Below are 22718 nucleotides of genomic sequence, written 5' to 3' on the forward strand. Positions count from 1 at the left end.
ACGATGTGGTGGGGGTTTTCTGAGGCTCAAAAATTATTTTAGATGCGGTATGGCCTCTGCGCAGGCTAGGCGTCCAATGGTGTACCAGGGTATGAACGCACCACAACGTCCTCACCGGTGCCACTGTTTCGTTATCGCGGATTTGTGGGCTCCGTATTTCACTTTAGGATATATTCAAACTCTATTATCGTTTTCGAAGTTTCCTACACTCACAAATCAACAGCACGCGTAATGGACGGCGCAGACACGGACCCCACGGCATGGCACACCCAGCTCGCCCTCATGGAACAAGCTCTCTCCAAGCTCCCGCCTCTCTCCACCGCCGATGAGTACGGAAAAGATCTTGAAATTAGTGATGAAGAGCTCTCTGCTACAGTCGACTCAGACGACCCCTATGATAGCGACTTTCCGGACGAATATTACTACTCCAGCGACGACGCAGATCCAGACACCATAACACCCAACTGGCTCTCCCGAAAATGCGCTACTTACTGTAGTTATCACCCTAGCTATGCCCTTAACCCAACCGAGCTTGAAAACAACCTTTCGTCCCTCCTCTCTGGTCCAAGCGCCGGTGAGTACCTATCTGCACTGTCAATGATCGACTTGGAAATACTGACACCCCGCATAGATGACGCATTACAATCTTCCCTCGCAGATATGCTAGGTTATGACGACTTCGAATTCATCATGGCACTAATCTCCCATCGTGGGGAAATCGTGGCGGCAACTTCACAACCCGAAGGAGGTGGGGAGGATGCACTCCTTCGGCTTATGACGAGGGAGCAGCGTGAGGAGGCGCTCCGTGCGGCAGATCTGGAACATAAGTCCCGGCCGCTTGGACCCAAGCTTGCTGATCCGACAATGAACTACCCGCATGTGTACCGTGCGCACAGTGCGGGGAATAGCTTGAATGCATTTGGGAAGAAGTACAGTCTTCCAATGGGGAGCACAAGAAATGAAGAGAAGGATTATGAGGAGATTACAATCCCGGCAGCGAAAGTTGGCCATGTCAAGGCCGGAGAAAAGCTTGTCAAGATTGAGGAGATGGATGCGCTGTGTAGAAACACGTTCAAGGGGTACAAGCAGCTTAACAGAATGCAAAGCTTGCTATATCCAGTGGCTTACAAAACGAATGAGAATATGCTTGTTTGCGCGCCTACTGGTGCTGTAGGTTCCTCCATAATCTCATCTTTGGTGTTTGTGTTCTAACTATGTAAGGGTAAAACCAATGCTGCGCTTTTGACAATTCTCCATACTATCAGCACCAATTGTGTTCCATCTCCACGAGACGAGCCTGACGCAGCACACTTCTACCCGCTCAAGGATGAATTCAAAATTGTTTACGTCGCTCCCATGAAAGCCCTTGCTGCCGAGATCGTTGAGAAGTTCTCCTCGCATTTAGCATGGCTGAAAATTGAAGTCCGCGAGCTTACAGGAGATATGCAGTTAACCAAGGCTGAAATTATGAGGACCCAGATCATCGTTACCACTCCCGAGAAGTGGGATGTCGTGACACGTAAATCCACTGGTGACACAGAGCTGGTCCAAAAAGTGAGATTATTGATCATTGACGAAGTCCATATGCTTCACGACGATCGCGGCGCTGTAATTGAGAGTTTAGTAGCACGTACTCAACGCCAGGTGGAAACCACACAGAGTATGATCCGTATTGTGGGATTATCCGCCACTCTGCCAAACTTTGTAGATGTTGCAAACTTTCTCAAAGTCAATCTCATGGCTGGATTGTTCTACTTCGATGCATCCTTCCGTCCTGTGCCTCTAGAGCAGCACTTCCTCGGCGTCAAAGGAAAGCCTGGAAGCCGTGCCTCAATGGACAACATCGACAAAACAGCCTGGGAGAAGGTTAAAGAAATGCTCAGAGAAGACCACCAGGTCATGGTATTTGTCCACAGTAGAAAGGACACCATCAAGACCGCAAGGTTATTCTACCAGTACGCCCTTGATGATGGCTGTGCAGACCTTCTTGATAACACCGGCCACGAGCGGTATGACCAGGCTAGTAGAGAGATGGAGCGCTCTAAAGGCAGGGAGCTCCGCGAACTGTTTAAAAATGGCTTTGGCGCCCACCACGCTGGGATGCTCAGGTCCGATCGAAACCTTACTGAACGTATGTTTGGCGATGGCCTTCTCAAGGTTCTCTGCTGTACTGCTACTCTCGCTTGGGGAGTCAATCTGCCCGCTGCCGCAGTAGTGATCAAGGGAACACAGGTTTATAACTCTGCCAAGGGAGCGTTTATGGATCTTGGAATCCTCGATGTTCTCCAGATCTTTGGACGTGCTGGAAGGCCTCAGTTCCAGCAGGTGGGTGTGGGATTCATCGTCACAACTCATGATAAATTAGCCCATTACCTTTCCGCCGTGACCCAACAGCATCCAATCGAATCCCGCCTCGCAGAGAAAATGGTTGATAACCTTAATGCTGAGATCGCACTAGGGACCGTCACAACAGTCCATGAAGCAGTGCAATGGCTCGGGGACTCCTATCTCTTTGTGCGATGGAAGAAGAACCCCCTCCATTATGGCATTGGGTGGGAGGAGCTCGCAGATGACCCTGCATTGAATGCAAAGCGAAGAGAGCATATCATCAAAGCCGCAAGGCGGCTCCAGCAAACACAGATGATAATCTTTGACGAGCGCACAGAGTCGCTCGCGCCAAAAGATGTAGGGAGGATCGCAAGTAATTTTTATATTCTCAACAACTCGATCGAATTGTTCAACCAGCTCATGAAACCCAATGCGTCAGAGGCGGATGTGTTTAATATGATTTCACGCTCTGCCGAGTTCGACAACATACAGTTCCGGGAGAGTGAGCTCATAGAGCTCAAGAGGCTACGCGATAACTATTGTCCGTGTCAGGTCAAAATCGAGAAAAGGCAGAGTGATAAAGACCATCCGGATAAAGATGTTCCATTTACTGCGGCTGAGAAGACGAACATCCTACTTCAGTCACACATCTCGAGAGCGACCTTTGAGGATTTCGCACTAGTATCTGATTCAGCATATGTTGCACAAAACGCAGCAAGAATTTGCAGGGCGGTTTTCAAGATCGCGTTAAACAGGCGATGGGGGAACCTATGCCAGGTTATGTTATCATTATGCAAATCTATCGAGAAGAAGTAAGTCCGAGTGATATTCTGTGATCAATGACTCTACTAACATTATGTTAGAATGTGGTCGTTCCAGAGTCCACTTTCACAGTTTGATCTTCCGAGACCTATCATCGACAAACTAGACGCGAGAGAGAGTTCAATCGAGAGTTTACGTGACATGAGTCCTTCGGAAATTGGCCAATTAGTCCATAATCAGGGCTATGGGCCTCGAATTGCCAACTTACTCGATAACTTCCCAACCATCAACATCGAAGCTGAGATTGCACCGTTAAATCGAGATGTTTTGAGGATTAAGCTTTATATATCTCCAGATTTTAGATGGAATGACAGATACCATGGCACGTCTGAGCCGTACTGGATATGGGTTGAGCACTCGGAGACTGCAGAGATATATCATTCTGAGTTCTTCATCCTGACCAAAAGGAAACTACATGATGACCATGAGCTTAATTTTACAATTCCTTTATCTGATCCACTACCATCACAGATCTATGTCAGGGCAGTGTCGGATCGATGGCTCGGCGCCGAGTCGGTAGAGCCGATTTCGTTCCAGCACCTGATCAGACCGGATACAGAGGCTGTCTACACTCCTTTATTGAACCTCCAGCCGCTCCCAATTACCGCATTAAAGAATGAAAAACTCCAAAATATCTACGGCTCAAGGTTTCAGTACTTTAACCCAATGCAGACGCAGATATTCCACTGTCTCTACCATACGAACTCGAATGTACTGTTAGGATCCCCTACTGGTAGTGGAAAAACAATTACCTGCGAGCTTGCAATGTGGTGGGCTTTCCGCGAGAAGCCTGGCTCAAAGGTCGTTTATATTGCGCCTATGAAGGCGCTTGTTCGTGAGCGTGTCAAAGATTGGTCAGCGCGGCTTACGGGGCCAATGGGGCTGAAGCTTGTAGAGTTGACTGGTGATAATACACCTGATACACGAACTATCCGTGATGCTGATATCATCATTACCACCCCTGAGAAGTGGGATGGTATCTCGAGAAGCTGGCAGACAAGAAGTTACGTAAGGAAAGTTTCTTTAGTGATTATTGATGAGATTCATCTATTAGGTGGTGATCGAGGACCCATTTTGGAAATTATTGTGTCTCGTATGAACTATATTGCGAGTCAGACGGACAATTCGGTTAGGTTGATGGGCATGTCGACGGCTTGTGCAAATGCGTCGGATTTAGGAAATTGGTTGGGTGTTAAGGAAGGCCTGTTTAACTTTAGGCATTCGGTTCGTCCGGTGCCGCTGGAGATCTACATCGACGGATTCGCAGAGCAACAGGGATTCTGCCCATTGATGCAGTCTATGAACAGGCCTGCATATCTAGCCATCAAAACTCACTCGCCCAAAAAACCAGTAATTATATTTGTTGCCTCACGTCGGCAGACCAGACTTACCGCAAAAGACCTAATCGCATTTTGTGGGATAGAAGACAATCCACGTCAGTTCTTAGGTATTAGTGACGAGGATCTGCAAACAGTACTCACAAGGACAAAGGATGATAGTTTAAAGGAAGCTCTCCAATTTGGTATTGGCCTTCATCATGCCGGTCTTATCGAATCAGATCGACAACTGGTTGAGGAGCTTTTCACTTTTAATAAGATCCAGATATTAGTTGCTACCAGTACTCTTGCTTGGGGTGTCAACCTTCCTGCCCACCTTGTTGTTGTGAAGGGAACACAGTACTTCGATGCCAAGTCAGAAGGGTATGTCGACATGGACTTAACAGATGTGCTGCAGATGTTAGGAAGAGCTGGGCGTCCGCAGTTTGACTCATGTAAGTGATTTGTACCACCACCTCCCACTCCTCGGTTCCGGGTGTCTAAATGTTTGCAATAGCTGGTATTGCTAGGATATTTACACAGGATGCCAAGAAATCGTTTTACAAGTACTTCTTGCACACTGGTTTCCCTGTGGAGTCTTCACTTCACAAGGTTGTAGATGACCATCTTGGCGCCGAGATCTCTGCAGGAACAATTACGGCTAAGCAGGATGCATTGGACTATCTTACTTGGACATTCTTCTTCCGTAGACTTCACAAGAATCCAACTTACTATGGACTTAACATCTCCGTGGAAGATCAAGATTCGTTGACAGCTCAGGAATTAGCAAATGATTTTATAGTGGACATCGTAGAGAAGTCTGTTTCTGAACTAGTCAAGTCTGGATGTGTTAGAAGCTTCCCAAATGGTGATGTGGAGAGCACGCCGTTGGGGAAGATTGCAAGTTACTACTACCTAGTAAGTCTCCTTTCTAAATACACATAAGCATAGGGCAACGCTGATGTTAGAAAGTCCCATAAAACCATTCGAAATTTGGTCAAAAATGCAAAGCCGAATGCTACCTTGGAGAATTGTTTGGTGTGGATGTGCACAGCCACTGAGTATGATGGTAAGCCCCAAGGTTTCCCGAAGATTTGAATGATCTAGAGATGCTGATAGGCTGTAGAACTCCCCGTCCGTCATAATGAAGATCTTATCAACATTGAGCTATCAAAGGTTCTCTCATTCCAGGCAGAATCATTCGGAATGCCTATGTGGGATCCCCATGTCAAGGCTTTTCTTTTAATACAAGCTTTCCTGGCGAGAATCCCGCTCCCAATCACGGACTACGTGACTGATCAAAATTCTGTAAGGCTGACATCATTCCATAATTCATTGTGTTTCAAGCTGATTATAGAATCGTAGGTCCTTGACCAAAGCATTCGTATTTTGCAGGCGTCAATTGATGTCCTAGCAGAGCTCGGATACTTATCGAGCTGCATGATGATGATGACGCTGATGCAATGCATCAAGCAAGCCCGCTGGCCAGAAGATGGACCCCTAGCAATGCTCCCCGGCGTTGACGTTGAACTCGAGAAACAGCGCATCTCAAAAGAAAGCAAGAACTCATCACCGCGGAACCTCGTCGAGCTCTCAACTATGAGCAGCAAGGATCTGGACCGTCTAATGACCCTAGTCAAAGTGCCGGATAATTCACGATCTGCCGTAAGACAACCCACCCCGCTTAGCTTACCAAAGAACTCAAACCCCCGGTTTACCAATTACTGACATACGGCTTCTGAAACACCTAGTTCGCCCGCACTGTCACAGCCTTACCACAGCTCGAGGTCAAGGTCACAAGGGCAACCGCTGAAATTGTAGAAGCCTCAATCACCCGCAGGAACCCCTCAACAAACCGCGACTTCCGCATCCATGCTCCGAAATTCCCGAAGCCCCAAACCGAAGGCTATTTCATCCTTCTGTGTGACGTCCAAAAAGACGAAATCTACGCTCTGAAGCGGGTAGGTTTCTCCGCAAAGGGCGGGGCTGGAGGAGGGGGAGGGGCGGATAACCGTCGGCCGACGCAGAGATTCACGCTTAATTTACCCCCGCCGGGTTTGGAAGGTGTGGATGTGAGCCTTATTGCGATTTCGGATGGGTATATTGGTTTGGAGAGCAGATTGGGGGTTAGGTTGCAGACGACCCAGGCCGTACCGGGGACGTGGGTGGAGAAGGATCACCCCCTTTTACAAGGCCCGGTCGAGTAATATAGAAGACTTATGAGCATGGGAAATAAACCTTGTACCAAGTATTTAGTTACTCCACATGGAACAATTATTCCATTTAGCTATATGAATGTACCGCTACAAACGCTGGCACTCCGAGAAAAAAATATTTAGACACTCCTGCCGCTCTAGAACCAGTCGGTGGGGGAATGTAAGAAAGTAAGTGAAGAAGGATACAACCAAAGAATACAACCAGAGAATACACCAATTCCCAGAGAAAAAGAAAACAGCCCGCTGCCCGGCGGAGTAACCAAAGTGTTTAAAGTACAATATTTAAAGCCACACAAAAAATAGAAATGAATAAGAAGAAGAGAAGGTGGTGGTGGTGGGTAGGAGTGGACGTAATTTCGTAGAAAAAAAGTAAAAAAGGAAAAACAAAGTATCAAAAAGGTCAAAACTCCCCGCATCACGCCATAATAATTTCGTCATTACTGGGCTAGCCCGAGCTGTGTTTCTGTTCGTCCTCTTTTTGCTGCTCATTTTGCTCATTTTTCTCCTCTTGCGGTAACTGCTGCACTGGGGGCATTGGAAACTTTACGCCCGCCGTAGCCCTCCGAATCGTAGCACGGCTAACAAGACGTTGTGATTTAGGAACGATCGGGATGAGAAGTTGACGCTGTGAGACAGAGATCTGCCGCGCGATGCTGATCTGGGCCGCAGTTTGAATCTGATCTGTTGATCATTGTCAGTTCAGGTGAGTGAGAACTTGTGAAGGTGTGTGAATTGAACGAACCTTCAGTCATCGGACCGCTTGAAGGCCCAGTCACCATCTCCCACTGCGGTTCGGCTTCGTCTTCCTTTGTCATCCATTCATCGTCTCCTTCGTCAAAACTTCCCCTTGGTGTATCTGATTCAACTGTGCTCTCCTCCGAGATCTTTGAGATCTTGCTCAGCGATCTAGAGTGAGATAGTAATCCGGGTGCCCCGGCCTTGGGAGCGGCTGGCTCCGCGAGAGATTGATCGCGGACGACATATAGCTCAGGAGGCGGGTTTTCGGCTGTAGTTTTTGAGCGAGTGAGGCTGCTTGGGCTAGGTGTGCGAGATGTGGCATTCGTAGGGGGTACAGGAGTAACATCAAGCATTGATGCTGGAGAACGGCAAACCTGGCCAGTTGTTGCATTTCTTTTGAGGGGTGTTAGATATAACTGTGAAGGCTTCTTCTAACAGCAAATCATGTTAGTTATGAATAAATATTTGAACATTTTTTATGTGTTGAAAGATATTCTTACCTCAGTACTGGCCCCCGCCTGCTGCTGCTTATTCCCGGTATCTCTTGATTTCCTACGAGCGAAAATAGTGGACTTCTCACTTGGGTGTAACAACGTCCCAAACATCACACTGTAGCGCTCCATCTCAACCTCCGGGATATCGACAGTCAAGCAGGGAGCTGGCGAAGCACCTTTCTTTACCGGCTTCTGTTTAGGTGCCAGATGAGGTGATAACTTGTCTCTGGTAACCAATTCCAACTTCTTCATTGGTTCCAGGTCTTGCCTAGGGGCTGCCTTCCTGCTGCTGCCAAAAAAGCCTTTGCCAAACATCTTCCTCCAGCCTGTCTTGGGGGCGTCCTCCTGAGGATATTCCCTCCCTCTATCCTTCTCTCTCTCCCGCTCCTTGTGAAGGGTTTTCCTAGCACCACTTGCTACCGGTCCTTTAACTTGTACCTCAAAAGGCTTATTCGTGAGCTTCGTGGCTGATGATGATCCCGCATCGTTCGAGTACATATTCTGTGGAGGGAATATAGATATTTCCGACCTTGAGCTTTTCTGCCGCTCCCGCTGCTCCCTTTGCTCCCTCTGCTCCCGAAGCTTGATCTCTGTCGGACTTCCAATGGCGACCCCTATAACATAGCCCTCTTCACCCTCAACCGCTATATCCGACCTGTCTGGCGTCTTTGAAAAACTATGAGGAGGGTATTCCGGCAACGGCGGTGTCGGCGAAGCTCTATAAAGTGTTGATTGACGATTACGAGGATCTGCTGTCTTTGGGTGACCATCTGCAACGTGCGCAATCCGTACTGTCGTATTGAAGCTAGAAACGCTCTTGCGCCGGGCAAGCTTCAAGAGCCCGGTGCCAGTTTGTTCGTTCGACTGCGCCATATTCACCTTTTCATTTTCTGCAGTTGCTGCAGCTGCTGCTGCCGCAGCAGCAGCCAAAGGCGCTTTTATCTCCTGCGCAAAATTAAAATCCAGTTGATCGCGAGTGAGCTTTGCTTTGGTATCGCGAGTCGACTTTGAACGGCGCAGTAGTCCGGGCATGGTTGTTGATTAATGAGCGGAAGGCGCACGGATGGGTGATTCACAAGTATATATGCGGCAATGTACTCAAGATGTTTGGACGAAACAAAGAGTGGAGGTGTGGGAGGGTGTTAAGTTGTTACTTGGGTTGGTTCCTTGGTTGTAAGGTCAAATCGTAGAACTTAAAAGCAAGGGAATCCCGGATATCCAAATGTGTTCTATAGAAAGAACAGATGAACCCTTGTGAAAAGCAAAAAACCGAAAGGAGAAAAAATGTGTTTTTTTTTCCCCGACTTAATTTCAACAACCAGCCAGTGATCACGGAGGCGAAATTATTAAAGAAAAAAAAAGCGGGGTGGAAAAAATGGGCAAAATAAATTAAAGGAGGGTGGGATAAACTCGATATGCAGATAGATATGCAGATGCAGATGCAAAAGTAAAAGGAAAGAAAGAAACAAAAAAAAAACACCAAGTGATTCTTCAAAGGAGTGACTGAAGGGTAAGAGGGGAGAATCGGAATGATCTACGGGCAGTTTAGCTAGTTAGTAACCAATACCTGTAAGAACGTTGAAGGAAGGGATCTCGCAAGAAGCGGCCGAAACACTTCTGGACGGCTTCTTATATAAATGAGACCGCGCATGTGCCTTAGGCCTTGCCCCACTAAAAATCCGGGGGGGATGGATCAATAAACAGGCCCCATGGGGGGGGGGGAAAGTGTAGGTACACATTGAAATTGACTTTGGGGCAGAAGAAAACCAAAGATGGAGTAGCAGAAAACGAAACCCGACTTAAACAGCAAGTACACACAGAGTACATCGAAGAAACTGCGTTAGAGGCACCGTAGTCCGTAGTGTAAAACGTAAAAATCATTATTTCTTAGAACCAGGGATCCATGACTCCTGAAGTCCTGGTTTCATCTTAGGATGCGCCTGATCCCGGGAGTATTTTTTGAGATGATAGGAGGATAGTCGCGCTTTTCCAAGAATCTTAGAAGCGGGAAATGAGAGCAGAGCATATTTTTTTTTTTCTTCATTGTTTACATGGTTGATCGATTGATGGATGGGTTAAAGAAGGCAGTTGAATTCCACGGATTCTTTTAAAGTGTGTGAGGTCATTGAAATAGTAACATCCATAGAAATGCAAATAATCAGAATTATTAGGGTGTCGCACTTTCCAACGTTGCACGCAGCATAATGCGCGTGTGGTCTGAGAACTAAACTCCCAACGCCTTAAGTCCCACGAGCTGCTTCGCTCGACCTCTAGTAGAGTACTTGTTCCCGCACGCAAAAAAACTCAATTTGACCAGCCAGGGCCTTGGAACTCCGATGAAGGGAAGGAGGGCAACATCGGGGGGTGATACAGGAGAGTAGAGTAGGTAGGCACATAACCGCGGCGCGGCGCGGCTTCGGCTGACCCCGTCCGCCGGAAGGCTGGCAGTCAATTAGATATATCACCACCATCTTGGAAAAGAATGCAAATGCAGAAGAACTGATCGTCACGGGGCAGCACAATACTTGCCGGAAATTGGCTGAAAGCTTTTTTTGGTGGTAGCATCCTCGATAGTAAGCTGGATGAGTTGGATGTCTGTCAAGTTGAAATCGTACTCTAGCAGCAGCCACATACATGACGAAGTCTTGTCGCGCGGTTCTGCCGCTGTTGTTTTGGTTAGTCTCGAAAACAGAGTCTCAAAGCTCTATTCTTGCTGCAGGCGTTGTTGACAGCACTAACGTTAGAGGTCGACGCAAGAATGGCTGGGCTTTGCGTTTGGTGCCCCCCTTTTTACTGCAGAATACTTCAACGAACCTGCAGAATAGTAATGGTGAAGGGGTACCTAGAGTAGAAGGGTGAACCTATCGAGTCATTATATTGTAAAGTGTCGTGGTCGAGGCCATCCTGTCAATAGAAGTATAATATCTAGGCAATTCCCAGGAGGAGGAGGGGAGAAGACAGACAACGTGAAAGTGAGAAGTCACCCTCATAGGATAGCCCCACCAATCCCAAGGTTCTTCTTGCCAGTGCAGCAGATTCACCCGTCGCCTCCGCTTACACCCCACTAACGAATCACAAACCACCCGTTGCTACCACCTCCCCCTTGTCATCTCGTTCTCTCCCCTCTCTCATCTCCCTCTGTCCTCCTCTTTTGTCCACCACTTGGATATTTAAAATAAAAACCATATTTCTCACCATCAAATCTACACATCCGAAAGTATGAGTTGGCAAGGTGAGATACAGAGCTTCCATTTGTTTTAAAAGATGTTCAAGGAAAGCTTCTTTTTTTTTTTTTTTTGCTAACATTCGATGTGAAACCCCGCAGGATACGTTGATCAGAGGTAACACCCCACTACACTACCACCTGAGGGAACCAAAATCATCCTAGAAATAAATTCGGAAAACACTTGAAGAATACATAAAAGGATTGATAGGAGCATATTCACTAACACAAATACTACCACTTTAGTCTGATAGGCACTGGAAAGATTGACAAGGCCGCTATCTTCAGTGCTGCTGGTGACTCTGTATGGGCTGCGAGCCCTAACTTTGCGGTTAGTTATCACCTGCCTGCCTATCTTGCATACATACATGTAGATACAGACAGATCTGTAGCCCAAGGATATTTCTGGTTTCGACCCCAGAGATTCCTCGGATAAAAATACAGCCTTCATATCTACACGATAGAAAAACACATGATACGGGAGCTAATACTCATATAGGTCAAGCCTGAAGAGGTCCAGGCCTTAATTCAAGGCTTTGCGAACCCTGCACCCCTCTTTGAAAAAGGCTTCCATATAGGCGGAGCAAAGAACTTCTGCATCAAGGCAGATGATAGGAGCATTTACGGAAAGCAGGTATGTTGCAACCAATCTTATTCTTTCCCCGGCCCAAGATTAAGGAAGCTTGCTGACCCAAATTCTCTTTTCTATAGGGCAAGGAGGGAGTTTGTTGCGTCAAGACAAAGCAGGCTATTCTGGTCACCCATTACCCAGAGACCGTTCAGCCTGGAGAGGCAGCAAAGACAGTTGAGCAACTCGCTGATTACCTGATTGGTGTGGGGTACTAGAAAAAACGGAGCTGGAATGTTAAACCCTTTTTATGCTTTTTTGTTTTTGTTTTGTCGGAATGGGTTCATAGAAGGAGCTGGTTTGAAGCAGGGAGGAAATTGCTCTGTATTTGATATTGAAATCCAAACACCCCTCCCGGGAATTCTCACAATATAAGCATTAAGTTACCAGCATCTTAGTATATATAGCAGTATGCTGGTCTATAATATGCCACTGTAAAGCTGTTACCTGTTCCTTGTCCCCCTGTCCTTCAATATGCAAAACCTTGGATCGCTTGGCCTGCGATATTGACAGGTGACAGCAGCCGAAGGGGAGGGGGGGGTGCGGATATGACCGCTAACCGCATGCGAGATTGGCTTTTTTGACACGGAGATTTTTTCTTTCTTTCTTCCTCGAAACCGGGGCCGGGACCGGGACCGGGGGATATTAAACATTAAATTGCCCTTCCCTTTTTTACTCCCTTCATCTTTCATTAGGTATCATATACAAGAATGATCATAGCTACTTGATCTTATCTAATTCGTCAACATTGCCATTCTACCCAAAAGCCGTTTCGTTCGTTCCCTCTCCCTCTCCCTCTCCCCACCCCACCCCACCCTGCCCCACCCACACGCCCAATGCCCTAGTGCCCTGCCCATCTGGTCAATATCAGGTGGGGATGAGGAGGGGGAAACCGTGCACGTCCTCCGCGTGCTTTGCTTGCTGGTAATAATACATCGACATATCCTCCTCCACCTCCACATCCTCTTCCTCCGCCGCTGCCACAGGCCTGCAGCCCGTCTACACAGGCAGCTGCTGTGTTGCACCTGGATCCACCCCCACCGTCAGCCCACCGCTCATCACAGGAACACACAAACACAAAGCCCAACTCACCCGTAATCCTCCTCAACGGCGGCTCCAGATACGGTCCGACCTATCACCACCAGCACCACCATCTTATCAGCACTCTCCCACTTCCCACTCCCATCCCACTCCCAGTACCCCCACAACCACAAAGAGCGCAACTCACCACAGGCACAGCGCCCACAAAGCCCACCACGACGCCAAAAAAGTCGCCAAACAGGCACAGGATGCCATACAGCTCAATGATGAAGCCGACGAGCGGGTAGCGCGCAAGGATGAGCCCCACGCCGAGCAGGAAGCACGCAGTGCCCTTGTACTTCTCCTTGCGCGCAAAGAAGGAGAGTGTCTTTTGCGGGCCGAGCGTCAGCGCGATGCCGATCACGAAGAGGATGTTGCCCATGGCGAGCATGGCGCGGTCGAAGAAGAGCATGAGGCCGAAGATGAAGAAGAAGACGCCTATCGGGGACGAGGGTTAGTGGCCGGGAAGAGGCGGGGAGGTGAGGGAGGGAGGGGAGGTGGGGGAGAGTACCGCCTGCGCAGAAGCCGACGCCGAATTCTGGAGGTGTTAGCTACATGTAGTGGAGATCGTGAGGGTAAGGGTGAGGGTGGGGCGGTACTTTGCGTGTCTGAGAGCCACATGGTGGTGGTGGTGGTGGTGGTGGTGGTTTGGATGTGCAATTGCGAGAGCTAGCTAGAGAGTGCGGGAGGCGGGAACGGTAATCAATCAATGATTGTCTCTAGCAGCCGTAATTGGGAGTTTCAAGTTGAGTTTTGAGTTTTTTGGTGAGGTGAGCCGCAAAGGTAAGTACCGTAGGGCGAAACAGGTCGAGACAGGACACAAAGCGTAGCAGGAAATAGATATCAATGGAAGGAAGAATCGAAAGGAAGGAACGTTAGTTACGGAAGGAAGGTTGTTGTATGAGGTAGGATTTTTTATTTCTCGAGAAAAGGGGTGAAGAAGAGGCCACCCGGGATGCGATGCTGTAGCTAGTGAAGGTAAGGCAAGGTACGGGTACAGTTTTTTTTTAGTTTTTAGTTTTTTTTTTGCTTTCCTTTCGATCGCTCTCCCTTTGTTGCGGTATGGATCTATCTCCTCGGGGGGGCGGCCACGCGTGTCGGCGGTATATCACAGCACGTCTGGCTGGTCTGGGTTCAGCGTTGTTGCACAGGAACAAGAAAGATCTAGAGAGAACTCTAAACTGTTGTTACAAGAGCGCAAGAAAGCGGGGCTCGGCGGTGGAAGCGAAACGCCACACCGAACGTTCTAATTCACCTTCCAAGAAGAAGAGGAGGCCTAATTAGGCGAAGGGGCAGATGTGCACTGTACTGGTGTGACAGGCAGGGCAGGGCAAAGAGATTGGCTTTTGACCTCCCTGACTGAGTGGTGGCTGTATCGGAACAATACGTACAAGCACTGGCGGGCAGAGCTTATTTCCTGTGTTTCTTGTTTAATTTCTTACATACTTTCTTTGACAGCCGCTGTTCGCATTGTGCGCAAGACATGTGCCAGCGATCATTGACACGACACGACATGCGACGCCTTTCCCGTTCGGGGCTGTGCGTGCCGGGTAACGCCAATTAAAGTCGCGTCGTCCCGTCTCTTTGGCGGGGCGAGTGAGAACAGGTGTCTGCCACAGCCTTTTGGAGGTCTTTGTTCAATTGGCAGCTTCTTCTTCTCTACACCATCACCCTCACTCTCCTCTCACTCTCATCTCCAGCCCTCTTTCCCAAAGGCTTCAACTGCAGTCATCTCTGCCTGAGAAAAGAAGAAATGAGTCTTATCCGAGAAGGCTACACCGATGTCAACCGGGCCTTTCTGCAGGCATTCATGTCCCACCGAGTGCTCACGCTCAACGACATCAAGCCCATCCTGCTCGCAATCCTGAACGCAGACGGTATAGCACCCCACTCCACAAATACATTCCCCCCCCTCCCCACAGCCTAACACCCCGTGCGCACCCCCCCTAGGCGGCGAGCACGAAGCCGCCCTCGAAGACATCACCGACCGCATCATCGCCTCCTACGTCACCACGGCCAACACCGCCATCCACGACTACGACCTCGAGATCCGCAGCACGCTCGACCAGCGCGACCGCACCCGCATCTACGCCCTCGTCAACACGGCCTCGGACGAGCTCACGCAGCTGGCCACCACCCACTCGGCCGACGAGATCGCCTTCTTCAAGCGCGTGCTCGACTACATGTTCGACACCAACAACACGCCCGCCGCCGAGATTATGGCCGTCAGCGACTTTGACGCCCTGCGCCTCAACAAGAACCCGCACGCCGCCGAGGGCACGCAGTCGCAGTCGCAGGCCCAGTCGGGCCTCACAAAGATTCAGGCCGAGGAGGCGCTCGCGGGGTTTGTGGAGGAGGGCTGGTTGGAGAGGAGTGAGGCGGGCTGGTTCTCGCTCACGAGTAGGGCGCTGATGGAGCTGGCGTCGTATCTGACGCAGACGTATAATGTTGCTGCCGACGAGTCGGATTCGGACGAGGGCGGGGGCACGCGCAGCGGCGCGGTCGTGGAGAGGATTAAGCAGTGCTATGGGTGCAAGGAGATCATCACCGTCGTAAGCATTGCCTCCCCCCCAATTCGCTGTTTATAATTATCCTCAGTGCTGTGCTGTGCTAATGCACCATTTTTTCTTTCTTTCTTTTATGCAGGGCCTCCGCTGTCAGACGCGCGCATGCAATTTCCGCCTGCACGACTCGTGCGCAAACCAGTACTACCGTGCGCAGCGCGGCGAGAAGGAGTGCCCGACGTGCGGGGCTGCATGGACCGGAAGGGATCTCGTTGGCGAGGGCGCTGCGGCGCGCAGACGGCAGTCGGGTGCGGGGCCGGCGAATAGGCGGCAGAGCGGTGCGTCGTCGAGGGGGGCGCGGAGGAGCACGCTTACGCAGGTGCGGCTTGCGCCGAGGAGAGTGCAGGAGGATGTGCAGGAGGAGGAGGATATGGATGCGGAGGGGGAGAGTGAGTGATGTGCAGGAAGTGGATGGGGGTGCATGATGGGTATGAAGTGCATGATGGGTATCATTTTTTTTCTCTTTTTTTCTTTTCTTTTTTTCTTTTTGGTATGGACTGCACTGGGTGGTGTTTGGTGGGTTTTCTTGGGGGTTAACATGTATCATATCTCTAATGGCATTATGTTTTTGGTAGCGTTTTTATCATCTAGCTAGTTGTTTTCCGGTGAGATGAATTATTTTACATCGTGGGCGAATATTACATAGCAGTAAGAACATGCTTCCATAGCAACATACTTCTTATCACATATCACCAAGCTGTTGCGGGTTATCGAAATTAGCTGGGCGCTTTGATATATGCTCTCCCGGAGGTATGGGTTATTGGAGTGCCACCGGCCGTTATTCTGAGGAATAGAAATAAGTATCAAGTATCCCTGGGGAAAAGAACTTTTTTTTTTTCCCCTTCATAAAGATAGGACCCCACCAGGCCGGGCTCCTTCGGCGATTGCAGGCTCGTCACATCGAAACTTGAAGCAATTACATCGAAACCCGTCCTCAATGCCCATCCTACAGAATAATTTGCCATTTTTACGCCCAAGGATATAACATACCCACATGCTCCAGTGTAGAAACCTACATAGCCTAATAAGTAGTAGTAGGGAAATAGCACAAACAGCATGTCAAATACCCCCATGCCCTCGTAGAAGCCAGTTATTGGTGATTTGTTATCACGACCTGGCTAGCTAGCTAGCTGGGTGTCGTTCAGTAATACAGTGGAGTCCCGATAGTAGCAACCTCGATAATAGCATATCCTCGATAGTAGCATATGTTTGGGCAATCCCAAACGAGTCGGTACGGGCAAAGTTGTTCTCGATACAAGCATATCCCCGATAGTGGCACACGAAAATCCGTTCCCGACCATATGCTATTATCGAGACTCCACTGTAAGAGCAGACTTAGGGTATTGTTATACGGGTTCTATCGAAAAAAATGCAGTCCGGGTGTCAAGAGAGAGATCTCTTTATATTTCTTATCTTGAAAGACGAGCCATATTCTTTTATGGTATGGAAATTCCCTCTCCCCCCCCCCCCCCCGGACCCCCTTTTTTCTTCTTCTTTTTTCTTAGCTGTTGCTAGGGATATGGGTAGATAAAGAATGAGAGCAAGGGAATGAAAGGTAAGGGAACGATAACTTGCAACAAAAGGTAAAAATATAACTGGAGACAAACATCCCCCTCGTCTTGTCAAAAATACTGCCAAGAGGAGTGGTGGTATTTGCTCACAGATGTCCCCCCAATACTAGCTCTAGATCCATCCGGATCGAGGAGCTGAACAAAAAAAAACTAAAAGAAAGAGCTCCAGGTAGGCGCACATGTCTTTGCCAGAGTGATAATCCATGACGAAACCCTAGTCCTAGCCTATAATCATCCATGGGTCAGTGCATACATTTACCCAGCGAGCCAAGCTCAGGAGAAACAGAAAGCCGTTTCGAACCCGGCAAGGTCGGTGGAGTGATGGGCTATGATGGAACCCTAGTCCTGGCTTAGCCATCATGGTTAGATATCTTCATAGAATCATCACTTATCCAGACGCTATCTTCACGAGGGCAGTTAACATAGGATAGTTACGCTACAATTTGCTTCTTTGTCTTCTTCCTAAATAATTACCATTGATCCATTAATCGTCAGATTTTGGGGGCGTCCATGTGAATAGTAAGGAGCTCTATAACAGTATACCCAAACTAGAGGTAAATAAACAGATAGTTGTTTCAATCCCCAACCCGTAAGATGTAAAGATTGATCAGCTCCCCGCCAAAAGAGATTTTTCAAAGATGGTCGCGCCACAAAAGACCCAAGGGGGAGACGGAGGATATGAAGCAAGGGAAGAAAGCTCTCCTCGAGCTTCCCTTCATGGCACAGCGGACTATCTAGCCCGCTGCATGATCTACCCGTAGGCTCGGGGGTTGTTGCCATGTCACAGGGGGGAATGTCTCAGACGTCGGTGACAACTATACAACTTTGCTCTGGAGTTAGCAGGTGCTCCCCTGATTGATATCTGGATCTGGGGATTGACCTATTTGAGCGTGCCTGAGAATTGCTTGCTTGTTGCAAATCATCGTGTTGGGCAATTGGGTCCTGTCCGATACCTAGAGTTGGTATAGATGCTGCTGCTTGCAATTGGGGTGCATCGCTGTAGATTAGAGTAGCTTAGATGGATACCTGGATAAGCTCGTTCGCAGTGTGTAGTTGCTCATATGCCGATTGCCGGTGGTGTTTTGTTGGCATTACTCCATCAAAGCTTAAGTTGAGACCCTGGGGCTAGAGAGCTAGACCTGTTGTGGATGTTCAAGCCAAAAATGGAAAACCTCCGGTAAGGGGAAAAGCAACTTTTTTTTTCTTTTTTTCAACATTTTTTTAATTTACCGGGTTGCAGTCGTCATCGGGTATCACTCGGTACCAGGCTTTCTGACGGGCGGGTTAGGAATTGCAATTCTGTTGACGTGATGTGCCAACGGTCCAGCCAGCCAGTGGTTGATGTGATTGGGGGCTGGTGTTTAGTGTTTGTTTGGCTCATTGATCGCCTGAAGACGACCGAGGTTTGTAGGGCGACAAATCCCTCGGGTTGACGCGTTTCAGAGATCCATATTGGAGCTGCGAAGCCGACACGTCGTTGTGAGGAAACGAAGAAACAAAGCGAGGGAAAAAATGGAAACAGAATTGCCCGTCTAGCTCATTACTACCAGTGACGCCGCATGCCAAATCCGTCCTACCTCACCACGACGGCCGCGGGCGGACAGCTATGCCATAATTGAGTAACTTCACGCCCCGAGCAAAACCGCCTACATGAGATAACTGACCAAAGTTTTACAGGATCTGACTTATCATCGAGTTTATATACGGATATAGTCTACTCGTCTTATGGATATATCACAAATGTACGACTTTGCCAATCTAAACTTAACATCCTTCGTATGTTCCTACACGTACCGGGTGTTGAGGGTAAGTGATCAGAATCTGATAAGTGAATGTTACGGTGAATAGGTGTATTTGTCTTATCAGATTCTGATCACTTTTCGCTACACCCTAGTACATACATGGGACGGGTTGATTGTACCACTCTACAAGGCACCTATCGGGCAGCCCGAGTTGTTTGCAAACGGCAAACAATACTTTCGGCAAGTCGTTTGGCGCTGCAAACCTCCTAGTTTCTTGAACTTTCTGTGGGGTCAAGCATCGCGAAGCATTGATGTTTGTAGAAAGTTGGACTGAGGCTGGAAAGTGACATAATCCTATTGTTTGGTAATGATAGCATTGCCTTACTTGGCTATGCTCACTGGCAGTGCACTCTACCTAGAATAGTTGACACCTGCCTGACTGCCTGTCGACCTTCTCTGACCTGGCAACCATTGTCAGCCCGGGGTTCTAGATGCATAAAAAAAAAGCTCTAACGGCCCGAGCCGGCTGTAAGCTTGACTTACCTATGTCCATCAAGGAAGGGCTACAACCTACCTACCTTATATACCCGGTGTTATTAAACAAAAAAAAAAGACGTTGCCGAGACTCAGTATCTCGGAAGCTAAGAGATACCTATTCAGGCAGGACTCTCTGTCTATTCTCACTGGCGTGACCTGTCGGAGAGGCCGCCATGTGTTGCACGAGAAACCGGAAGCACTGAGCTGCGCAACAGACTTCAGTGTCCATGATCGGCATTCAGAAACTACAAAAGAGAGGATCGGGAGGGCCCTGATATCGGAATATCAATAGCCCGAGCGTTTGGATGCGTTTTTTCCGCGCCCACTAGGCCAAGAGGCCTGGAGGGAGATATTTTCGGTAAACCTTCCGTAGGAAGGGTCCCTACATACAGCACCAAGGGTGCTGACGTTGACAACAAAGGCCCGAAGATGCCTGGATTCCAAATCTCTGTTTCCGCAACAAAAGTTTCATGTAACACCTTCCCAAGCAGAGCCCAGCACAGGAATATCAGTGCTACATTGCACTAAATCGGCTACCCAGAGATCTAGCCGGATGAAGCATTGTGCATTGCACCCACAACCTACATAGCATCGCCCTAACCATCCTATCCCTACCTACATGACTTCCTTCCATCCAGCAGAAGGGTTTGAGTTGTTGGAGAGTGTGTACATGAGCTATCATCCTGGACACAGATACTCTACTAAGGCAACTTGCCTACGCTAAAGTAAAAAGCCGTCCTATGTTAAGACTGACAGTTGGCACCGTAGATTGTAGTTGTTACACTGAAGATCCAAGGCTCTGAAAAGAAAAGAAAAGGACCAAAACTAAACACTACATGATACATACATAACGGGCGGGTTTTCTCTAGCATTGTGTAAAGTAATCATTTTCGAATTTTTCCTCCATTTTTCCCCACTGTTTGTTTGGTGGACCCAGCGATATTGTGATTTTTTTTTTACGATCTCTTGCGATGAACTGCACGAATTGAGTCTGGCTATTGGGTCCTCGGGTTTTTAACCAGTGCAGTTTGAGCCAATAATATTCTCCTCGGCAGAAACGGGTTTTTTTTATGTCCGCACAGCGGGGAGAAAGAGGGGACACATCAGAGCCCATCTACATTGGTTTCCCCCACATGGCCATTCACTCCCACAGTACCGGGAGAAACAAGATGTATCGAGATGCTCGGAGGCGAGCACATTGGACCCTCGTAATCAAGAACTACATTTTCTTTGTAATTGGCGATTGTTTTCTGGACATGATATCAGTGTCAAAGCTCGGTGGTGGAAATTAATTGTGATCGCTGATATCCGTCGATTCGGGATAGGTATGCAAAATAATTTCATTGGCGCCGAAGCGGCTCTTTGGCGGATGCGCTTTGCATGTATGATGGTGGGTACCAATCCAAGGGTTTGAGTGGGTGTGGGCAAGATGATCTCATCGATCATCTACCCACAGCTTCGATTGTTCTCCCCTGAAAAGAATAAAAGGTGTGTATCTCGTGCAGGAGATTGATTTAAATGATCGTTTCATTTGGTTTGGTCGAATTACGGCGAAAGAAGGATTCTTTGATAAACAGCTATTATTTGCCTCCCGAGCTTAATTAATTTCCTGAATATTAGTTTTCTGACAAACAGTAATTAATGGCAAGTTAGTACCTAGCGTATTTTCGTTTGGGGCGTTAAAGCTTGCAATTATGAAATATATTCTCCAAACCTGCTGTGAAGTCCAGAGTCAGTTAATCAAGCCATCACTCAAGAGAGAGAGGGTGGAAATATCATTGGCCACCTTCTCAGAGCTCCACACATCCCTGCAGCAAGCCGACGTACCTTCTTACACATCATTGGCATGAGTCAGTCACCCTACATATCCCTTTTTCTTATTGACAGCTGATGATGGTTGGATGGGTAGATACTTTTGCTGTGCACAAAACCAAAGGTGCAGTTCGACATCTTGTCACTCTTCCGTAGCGTAGACATTAGAGTACATAATTCTCCATGGACTTCTAGAGGTATATATAGGGAGGTAGGTAGATATATCATATATGCGTGATGAAGTGATTGTTAAGTTTAGCGGCGAGAGTCTAGAGGTGCACATCACTGTGGGGGAGGATTTGCCCTTTTCGATTTTTGAGGGAGGGGGATTTCAATCCTAGTGGTAGGCCTAAGTACATGTACGCATGTAGACATGTAGTAGCACTACGAGTAACCGTAAACGGTAAAGGCAAAAAATTGGAAAAATCAAACTATTCCCCTCAGAGCTCAGAACACGATAAGATTCGATAACTGGCAGTCACGGACCTCATAGTGCACGCAGGGTTACAACGAATATAAGCCTCGTTTGGTTGGCTAAAAAATCGGCGTTGTCATTGTTGTGCTGCATTGCTTGCTAGTACATGCTGTTTTTTGTGCGCAAACAGAATTAATGCAGTCATTTGCACATGTCTTGGATGGAAGAGAAAAAAAATGTCTTTGGACCACAGCAAGCAGCGCAGGTAGATAAGTTTCCAACTCCATTGATGATGGTGCGGTTGTGTAGTTGCTCCCCCGAACGAAGAGGAAGCGCAGGTTACATGTCCTAAGCAGTAAAAAAAAAAAAAAATAGAAAAAAATAGAAATAAATAAATTTAGGGAATTTTTTTTCTTATGCAGGCCTGACCTGGAACTGGCGCTCACCCACACTCAGGCAGGCGGGATAACAGCCAGACAGACCCCTGCCCTACCTTCCCACCTCCACCTGGCTTACTGCTTTTTCTTCGCATCCACCTTGGCCCTCCTTCCCTTCTTATTCTTTTTTCTTTTCCCCTCCTCCTTCTCCCCTCCTCAACCCCCAACTCCACTCATCAAGAAATCAATCTTCTCCTTCCCTGCGGACCCTCCGAATTCACAGAGGGTGATCGCGTTATATACAGCTGAAAGAGCGCGCGACTGAATATTCATCAGTCCGAGAAGTTTCTTAACCTTTTTCCCCGTTGCCAGCTTGCCTGGCTGTCCTGGCAACAGCAGTCGTCTTCGACTTCCCGTAAGCTCGCCACTCAAAAATTCTATCCCTCTCACCCAGAGTAGAAACCAAAAAAATCAATTCGAAAAGATTTCTAGTTAGGTTGGTTCATGATATCCCCCCCCTTGATATAAAAGATTATGTAGCTTTGGGACTGTTTTATTTTTTGAGCTTCCCTTTGTCATCCCTGCGTCATTGCTCCACAAAAACCCTCAACCTCATACCTCAGTACAGACATAAATACTATTCTAAGTTCATACACTAATCTATTCCCTCTTCAAAGGTTTAGGAACCTACTCCAAATTCAAAGGAGTTTCTTCTACAGGTTAGAATCGAACATAGAAAATAGCCATCCACCGCCCATCCATCCATCACTTCTTAAAATCAACAAACACCTCTCCTTGTTGAACATCATCCCAAGTGCGACTCCCTTAACAAATCTTACCCAATAAAAAAAACAC

General features: G+C 48.1%; 7 protein-coding genes across 7 annotated transcripts; 3 read left to right on the plus strand and 4 right to left on the minus strand.

Moving 5' to 3' along the window:
* Positions 1 to 231: 231 nt before the first annotated feature.
* LAJ45_02080 (uncharacterized protein) lies at positions 232 to 6673 on the plus strand (the record flags this gene model as incomplete). The annotated part of the gene is made up of 9 exons (XM_046111672.1): positions 232 to 574; positions 632 to 1170; positions 1222 to 3140; positions 3192 to 4921; positions 4984 to 5384; positions 5439 to 5535; positions 5593 to 5774; positions 5832 to 6131; positions 6218 to 6673. 9 exons carry the CDS (start codon positions 232 to 234, stop codon positions 6671 to 6673), a joined length of 5967 nt encoding a protein of 1988 aa, XP_045975616.1.
* A 454-nt stretch (positions 6674 to 7127) lies between these two features.
* LAJ45_02081 (uncharacterized protein) lies at positions 7128 to 8946 on the minus strand (the record flags this gene model as incomplete). The annotated part of the gene is made up of 3 exons (XM_046111673.1): positions 7128 to 7363; positions 7425 to 7848; positions 7921 to 8946. 3 exons carry the CDS (start codon positions 8944 to 8946, stop codon positions 7128 to 7130), a joined length of 1686 nt encoding a protein of 561 aa, XP_045975617.1.
* Positions 8947 to 10138: 1192 nt separating this feature from the next.
* On the minus strand, positions 10139 to 11100 carry LAJ45_02082 (uncharacterized protein; the record flags this gene model as incomplete). The annotated part of the gene is made up of 4 exons (XM_046111674.1): positions 10139 to 10355; positions 10444 to 10578; positions 10654 to 10756; positions 10995 to 11100. The coding sequence occupies 4 exons, from the start codon at positions 11098 to 11100 to the stop codon at positions 10139 to 10141; spliced, it is 561 nt and encodes a 186-aa protein (XP_045975618.1).
* Positions 10219 to 10546, minus strand: LAJ45_02083 (uncharacterized protein; the record flags this gene model as incomplete). Its single annotated transcript, XM_046111675.1, has 2 exons — positions 10219 to 10355; positions 10444 to 10546. 2 exons carry the CDS (start codon positions 10544 to 10546, stop codon positions 10219 to 10221), a joined length of 240 nt encoding a protein of 79 aa, XP_045975619.1.
* Positions 11101 to 11133: 33 nt separating the features above from the next.
* On the plus strand, positions 11134 to 11983 carry LAJ45_02084 (uncharacterized protein; the record flags this gene model as incomplete). The annotated part of the gene is made up of 5 exons (XM_046111676.1): positions 11134 to 11146; positions 11240 to 11255; positions 11384 to 11468; positions 11637 to 11771; positions 11849 to 11983. 5 exons carry the CDS (start codon positions 11134 to 11136, stop codon positions 11981 to 11983), a joined length of 384 nt encoding a protein of 127 aa, XP_045975620.1.
* A 781-nt stretch (positions 11984 to 12764) lies between these two features.
* LAJ45_02085 (uncharacterized protein) lies at positions 12765 to 13466 on the minus strand (the record flags this gene model as incomplete). Its single annotated transcript, XM_046111677.1, has 5 exons — positions 12765 to 12790; positions 12858 to 12897; positions 12994 to 13283; positions 13357 to 13383; positions 13445 to 13466. 5 exons carry the CDS (start codon positions 13464 to 13466, stop codon positions 12765 to 12767), a joined length of 405 nt encoding a protein of 134 aa, XP_045975621.1.
* Positions 13467 to 14598: 1132 nt separating this feature from the next.
* LAJ45_02086 (uncharacterized protein) lies at positions 14599 to 15806 on the plus strand (the record flags this gene model as incomplete). The annotated part of the gene is made up of 3 exons (XM_046111678.1): positions 14599 to 14722; positions 14796 to 15397; positions 15492 to 15806. The coding sequence occupies 3 exons, from the start codon at positions 14599 to 14601 to the stop codon at positions 15804 to 15806; spliced, it is 1041 nt and encodes a 346-aa protein (XP_045975622.1).
* Between the last annotated feature and the right edge of the window lie 6912 nt (positions 15807 to 22718).

Source organism: Morchella importuna (assembly GCF_003444635.1).
Source record: "Morchella importuna strain M04M26 chromosome Unknown Morimp01GS003, whole genome shotgun sequence".
Lineage (NCBI taxonomy): Eukaryota > Fungi > Ascomycota > Pezizomycetes > Pezizales > Morchellaceae > Morchella > Morchella importuna.